This window comes from Leishmania braziliensis, chromosome 16, assembly GCF_000002845.2.
Source record: "Leishmania braziliensis MHOM/BR/75/M2904 complete genome, chromosome 16".
NCBI classification, from domain to species: domain Eukaryota; phylum Euglenozoa; class Kinetoplastea; order Trypanosomatida; family Trypanosomatidae; genus Leishmania; species Leishmania braziliensis.
The window spans coordinates 69,615-75,614 of record NC_009308.2 but is presented as its reverse complement, the minus strand read 5'-3'; the positions used below and the strand labels follow the sequence as shown (position 1 = coordinate 75,614).

Genomic DNA, 6,000 nt, shown 5'->3' with positions numbered 1-6,000 from the left:
TTNNNCGCGCTGAAGTATAGGCGTGCGGCTGGTCGCCAAAAGAAACGGGCACGACAGCCATACCCGCTTACTGAGGAAGCGCACACACGGATAGGTTACGGAGGGCATCACGTAGCCACGGATACTCGTACGACTGCAGCTCCTTTGGCCTCTTATATCCTCGTTCTCCCGCTTGCTTGCTATCTCTGTAGCCAGCCTCCGTGCAAACGAGCGCTGCGCTTCGTTGATTGCCTGTTGGAGGCCACACACTCACACGCAGGCCCGTCTCTTTCTCCCTCCCCATCTCGGTTTCGCGCTTCTGCGCCGCCACCCTCTCCTCTCTACGACCCGCCTTTCAGCAAGCGGAGCCGCACTGTTTTTTTTTTTTTTTGCATTTCTCTTGTCGGTGTCTGCAGCCGTGGGCTCACCGTGCTCGTTTCATCCGCGTGCTTCATTTTTTTGTGTGTGCGTGTGCCAGCGGGTTTGTCTGCGTGCGACGCGCTCTCGTTTCTCTGCCGCTCCCCCAGTCCGTTACGCGCCCTTTGTCTTTCTCTCCCCTTTGAGTTTTCTGTAGCGCTTCTCTTGTCATTTGTTTCTCCGTGCTCTTAGCACCCCCTCTCTCTTCCCCAGTGTACGTGCGCGTGTGGTGGATATCCGCGCATCGAAGGGGGCGTTGGCACGTGTGTGTGTGTGTGTGTGTGAGCGTGTGTGTTGCACTAAGCGAAGGGCGCTGTCATCGCGCGTGTTTCCTCCGGAAGAGGAGGCCCAGTCCCTTCAGAAAACGCGAGAGACGTCGCGAGGTTTTTGTGCTCCGCTGTCTCCGCCCTGCTTCCCCACTCTTGTATTGCGCCTTGTCGCTGTGACTGTCGCACCTAAGCCCAGGGAAAAAGGTGGCAATCATGGAGGTGAACAGTACGCTCATCGACTGCTACGACCCGCAGCAGCCGTCGAAGGTGCTCTTTCACTTTCTCATTCTCGATGCGCCGTCCCCGAGCAACCTTCCGACGTACATCAAGGAGCTGCAGCGCCGTGGCGTTCATCATTTGGTGCGAGTGTGCGGCCCGACCTACGATGCAGCCCTTGTGAGGGGCGGTGGGATTGAGGTCCACAGCTGGCCATTCGATGATGGCGCCCCGCCGACCCGCGTGGTCCTTGAGAGCTGGCTGAAGTTGCTCGACACGGAGCTTGCCCGTCAGCAAGAGGACCCATCCAAGCCCCCGCCGACCATCGGGGTGCACTGCGTGGCGGGCCTGGGCCGCGCCCCAATCTTGGTCGCGCTGGCGCTAGTGGAGTACGGCAACGTGTCTGCGCTAGACGCGATCGCGCTGATCCGCGAGAAGCGCAGGGGTGCAATCAATCAGACCCAGATGCACTGGGTTACCAAGTACAAGCGCCGTCACCAGGGTGGGCACTGCGTGGTCATGTAGTCGCGAGCAGGAGGGTGCCCGAGGAGCGTTCTACTTTTACTCGCACGAGAGCATAATGCGACACCTTAGTAATTGTAAGCTCTCGTGTGTTTGCGTCTGTCTCGGGAAAAAAAGCTAATCACTTGTCTGTACTTCGCGTTCAGCTCTCCCCGTTCGTGGGTAATTCGTGCGTCAACTTCTTACGTGATCTCATCTCCCCCCCTTCCTTAGTAGGTTTCGTTCCCCCCCCCCCCTGAGCTCGTTGTCAAGGGCGTCCCCCCCTTGCGCGTGTGCGTGACTGTTTGGGTTGGGCATGCGGTGAGGATGACCATCGCGGTGTCAATGGCGCGGAGGGCCGGCGCTCTCCGCCCTGTAAACGGGCGCCTCTCTCTTCTTCCATTGCGGTTGCCTCACCTCCCATTGCCTTCTCGGCCGTACTCCTTCACGTTTGGGTCCCCTATTCGTCTTTTGGGCGGGGCGGGGCGACGGCCGGGGCTTTTCTCCCCCCCCTCTTCGATCCACAGCCCCCTTAACTCCGTCGTCACAGTCAGACGCCGCCTGTCTTTTACGCAGCGAAAAGGGAAAGGAGCGAATGCGCACAAACAAGACGTTGGATGACTTCGGGGGCAGGAAGGGGGAGATGCACCGAGGCGGACGTGCAAAGATGTGCTCAGTGGCGTACGTGCACCACATACCAAACGAGAGAGAGAGAGAGCGGGGCTCCTGCGAGTCATGCTCGGGCTGTCAAGGCGAAGCAAGCGAATCAGCAGCCCCCTTTTTTCTCCCCTTCCGCTGTGCTCTTTTATGCGCCCTCGCGGCGTGTGACGTGCCTTTCCTCCTGCGCCGTCCATGATGGGCGGGCGTTCCCAGTCCAGGTGTCTGAGTGTGTACGTGTGCGCCGTTCTGTCTCTCCATGTCTGTGTTGAGTAGGGACCCGCCGCCACCCCCCGTCTCCCCGCACCTGTAAGGGCAGCGTACCGCACTTTACCTTGTTACAGGGCTTTGGTCGTTAACACCCCCTGCTGCTATAATTATCCACCTCCGCTCTCTCCTCCCCCCCCTCTCTCTCTCTCTCTCTCAGGCGCGTGTGGTGCCTTGTTTTCCATTGCGTTCTCACCCCACACTCACAGCTGTCAGCAATCGACGTACATGCAGGCCCGCCGATAAACCCACATCGCGGTGTATTCGTGCTGGTTCTCGATTTCTTGTATCTGCGGCCGTTATCAACAGTGAGCGGGCGGCTGACTACTGCAGGCTACTCACCCTCTCCTTCCCTCTCCTTGCTTGATCTCTCAGGGATATACCGAGCGTCCTCCTTTCCACCACTCCTTCCTTGGCTGAACCGATGGAGCACGCACTGCTGCAGGTGGTGCACCTCCATCCACCGAAGACACTCCTCCGGTACGACTCCGCGGCGCACAAGGAGAAGCTGAAACTCCAACCACACCCGTATGCTGCAAGTTCCTGCGAAGACTGCGAGACCGTTGCTACGGATGGGCAGGTGGCGGCGTACACTGATCTGCTCGACTTCATCACCGGCGCACAGCAGGAGTGCTATGCGCTCTTTGGCGAAGATGATACGCGGTGGTCTGTCGACGACCGCGCTGAAGAAGAGTGCTCTGCTGGCACACTTGATAGCGGCAGTGTCCGCGTGAACTCCAGCGAGTGGAGCGAGGGGGACGGCGACGATGCTCATGGAGTCAGTGATGCACCCCGAAAGCGTAAGCGGCCGCATGCTGAGTGACGCGCCATCTCACTTACGCGCCCCCGCACACATGGAGAGAACTCCGCCTGCCTTTTTACCACACACGTGTTCCGCTGTTTGTATGTACGGGCACGCAGTGGAGTGCGCATGCGACTCGCTTGATCAGCCCCGTGCGAACTGGGTTGAGTTGTTGATTGGCGATCCTACGCGAGGCGTGCACGGCCCCGTTGCAGAAACAAAGACAAGATGCTCCCCCACACACAAGGGGCCAACTGATGTGTTCGCGTGGTCTACATGGAGGGGTTGTGGGGGCAGTGAATACCCTCGTACTCGCCCTTGTACATCCAGTACGGTCCGAAGAGCAGCGGGAGGCGGAGTGAGAGTGCCGGGGTGTGTGGGCGGGGGGGAGGGCGGACAAGGACTGGAGTGCATCGATGCGCTGCCCCGGCTCCGTGCCTCTTTTCCCACCGCCTTTTGCTTGCAGAGTTGTTCACTGCAACTGCGCGCCTATCGTCTCCTCCTCCTCTTTCGCCCACTTCTTGCCACCGTCCTTCCCTGTGGATGACGCGCACGCGCCAACTTCCCGTGCCCATCGCTCCGCCTCTTCGTAGGCGGACACGCTTGCTAATTCGGTTTGGCGTTGGTGTCTGCTATCGGTGTCCTGCCGCATTGTGCATTTCCACGGAAATCTCCTGCTTCTCGCCTCTACCCCCCCTCTCCCACCCACACGCACGAGGGGGCATCGATATCCCTCACCTTCTCTCTTCACGCGCTATCTACAACGGGACGCACTCACGAACTACATCAGTGGTGTGCGTGTCACTATCGTCCTCGAACAGGTGTGGACTCAGAGCCGCTTCAACAAGGGTCTCTCTGCAGAGAGTGTGTGACGTGCGTGCGTGTCTTTGTATGACTCGGTGAGTGCGCGCAGTGTTGATTGTGTTGCCCAGCGCTGCTGCTCAAACGTCGATGCGCAGCTATGCGGCGATCACTGGCCACATGAATGCATGCGCTCCTGCTAGACACCACTACATCTAAGGAAACAGTGCGCTTCGGGATAACCACCCCATCCATCTGCCAGCGGAACAGGCGGTGCCCTCTGGGTAAGACGACGAGCGCCGAGGGTCGAAGAAGACAAACGGCGATGGGGAGTGGTGTTGTCCAAGGCCGTACATGATGGACGTGATCATTCACCTCACTGCAGGCACCGTGGCAGGTATGACCGGGGTTCTCCTTGACTACCCGCTCGATACCATCAAGACGCGTATGCAGGTGAGCAGCTACACAAAGGTACCCTACTACTACAGGACCACTGCAGCCGCGGAAGTGGCCAGCATTAGCGCTACGTCACCGGTGACGTACTGGCAGTGCGCCTCCCAACTCTACCAGCGCGGTGGTATTCGATCGTTTTACCGAGGCCTTAGTGTGCCCCTGACAGCTCAGGGCGCTGAGGCTGCCGTCGTTTTCTCGGTCTATAACGTATCTCTTCAGCGCTTTCTGCAGAAGCAGCAGCAGCAGCAGCAGCGCCAGGGGCAAGAGCGGGAAAAGTTGTCCGGGTCGCGAGGTGACCACAAACGACGATCCTATCGGCAGCGGCCTACTCAGAGCAAACCTGAGCTGCCCCAGCCGCCGCCGCCGCCGCCCATTTCCGTATGGAGTTCGCCGGCGCACTGGAAGGCCTCTGCGTGCGCAGGTCTCGCCGTGTCGCTTATCTTGACGCCGGTTGAAATGCTGAAGTGCAACATGCAGATGGAGAGCGCCCGGCCGAGCTGGAAGCGTCACCGCACGACGGTGTTCGGCCTTGCTCGTGACTTAGTGGCAACCCATGGTGCGTGCGGTCTCTACACAGGGGTGACCGGTACTCTGACGCGCGCTGTATTGGGCAACATGGCATATTTTGTCTCCTATGAGCAGTGCCGGGAATGGCTGGCGCAGGGGTTTGCCCAATCACTGGGCGATGGCGAAGCTCTGCCGATTTGGCACTCCATGCTCGCAGGCGGGATCAGTGGGTGCTTCTATTGGAGCATCGCGTACCCGGCCGACGTGGCAAAGACGAAGATGCAGGTGTGCCCGGCAGCACGACGGCAGGGTTTTACGAGAACACTGTCAAGCTTGTACCACAGCGGAGGAGTAGAGGCGCTGTTCCGCGGCTGGGGTGTCACGGTGGTGCGGGCGTTCTTATCGAGCAGTGTCGTCTTCACCATCCACGAACGCAGCAGCAGTACCTTGCAGGGCTTCTCTTCTCCGTATTGTGCTCTTGCACGCGACAGTGCCGTGACGTCGACATCGAGTGCTGCCTATGAACCCCAAGAGGAGTTGGTTTCTCATCGGTACTAAGGACGCGCAGAGCCGGCGGTTGTGACCGGCGTGACGCGTACGCAGACCCATCGTGGTATCCCGGAGCACCCCACTCTGGGCTTTAGCGGACGAACTTCAGCTTGAATGGTCGCCTCTCACTTGCGCCTTATATTCTCCGCTCTACCCCCCCTCTCTCTGCCGTCAAACGAACACCAGCAGCGACTCTCTTTCCTCCGGTACTACCTTCCCTTCCCCCCCTTTCCACCCCTCTGCACGTCAGCTGTATCTCCCCCTCCGTCTCTGCTCTCAGCACTGCTGCTCCCCTCCCGTACCAGTGAAAGTGCAGAAACGAGCCGCTACTCTTTACCCCCCTTCCCCCCGCCCCCCCCCCCCCCGACGGGTTCCTTCTCGGCTGTTGTTGTTGGTGACGGTGAACCCTTCTCGCGCTTTGACGCTCTTCTTTTCGTATGGCGCTAATTTCATCTTCTCGTCGCTCTCCCCCCCTCTTTACCCTTTGAGTTGGTTTCTTCGCCGTTGTTTTCCCACGAGGGCCGTGCTAGAGAACCCAAGGGTGGAAGTCCGGAGTCTCTTTCTCTCTGTCTCTCTGCGTGT

The 6,000-nt window shown here is 59.4% G+C and overlaps 3 protein-coding genes across 3 annotated transcripts; all 3 read left to right on the top strand.

Moving 5' to 3' along the window:
* Nucleotides 1-878: 878 nt before the first annotated feature.
* On the top strand, nt 879-1,406 carry LBRM_16_0240 (protein tyrosine phosphatase-like protein; the record flags this gene model as incomplete). The annotated part of the gene is made up of 1 exon (XM_001563578.1): nt 879-1,406. One exon carries the CDS (start codon nt 879-881, stop codon nt 1,404-1,406), a length of 528 nt encoding a protein of 175 aa, XP_001563628.1.
* A 1,324-nt stretch (nt 1,407-2,730) lies between these two features.
* Nucleotides 2,731-3,129, top strand: LBRM_16_0230 (hypothetical protein, unknown function; the record flags this gene model as incomplete). The annotated part of the gene is made up of 1 exon (XM_001563577.1): nt 2,731-3,129. One exon carries the CDS (start codon nt 2,731-2,733, stop codon nt 3,127-3,129), a length of 399 nt encoding a protein of 132 aa, XP_001563627.1.
* A 1,134-nt stretch (nt 3,130-4,263) lies between these two features.
* LBRM_16_0220 (mitochondrial ornithine transporter 1-like protein) lies at nt 4,264-5,427 on the top strand (the record flags this gene model as incomplete). Its single annotated transcript, XM_001563576.1, has 1 exon — nt 4,264-5,427. One exon carries the CDS (start codon nt 4,264-4,266, stop codon nt 5,425-5,427), a length of 1,164 nt encoding a protein of 387 aa, XP_001563626.1.
* Between the last annotated feature and the right edge of the window lie 573 nt (nt 5,428-6,000).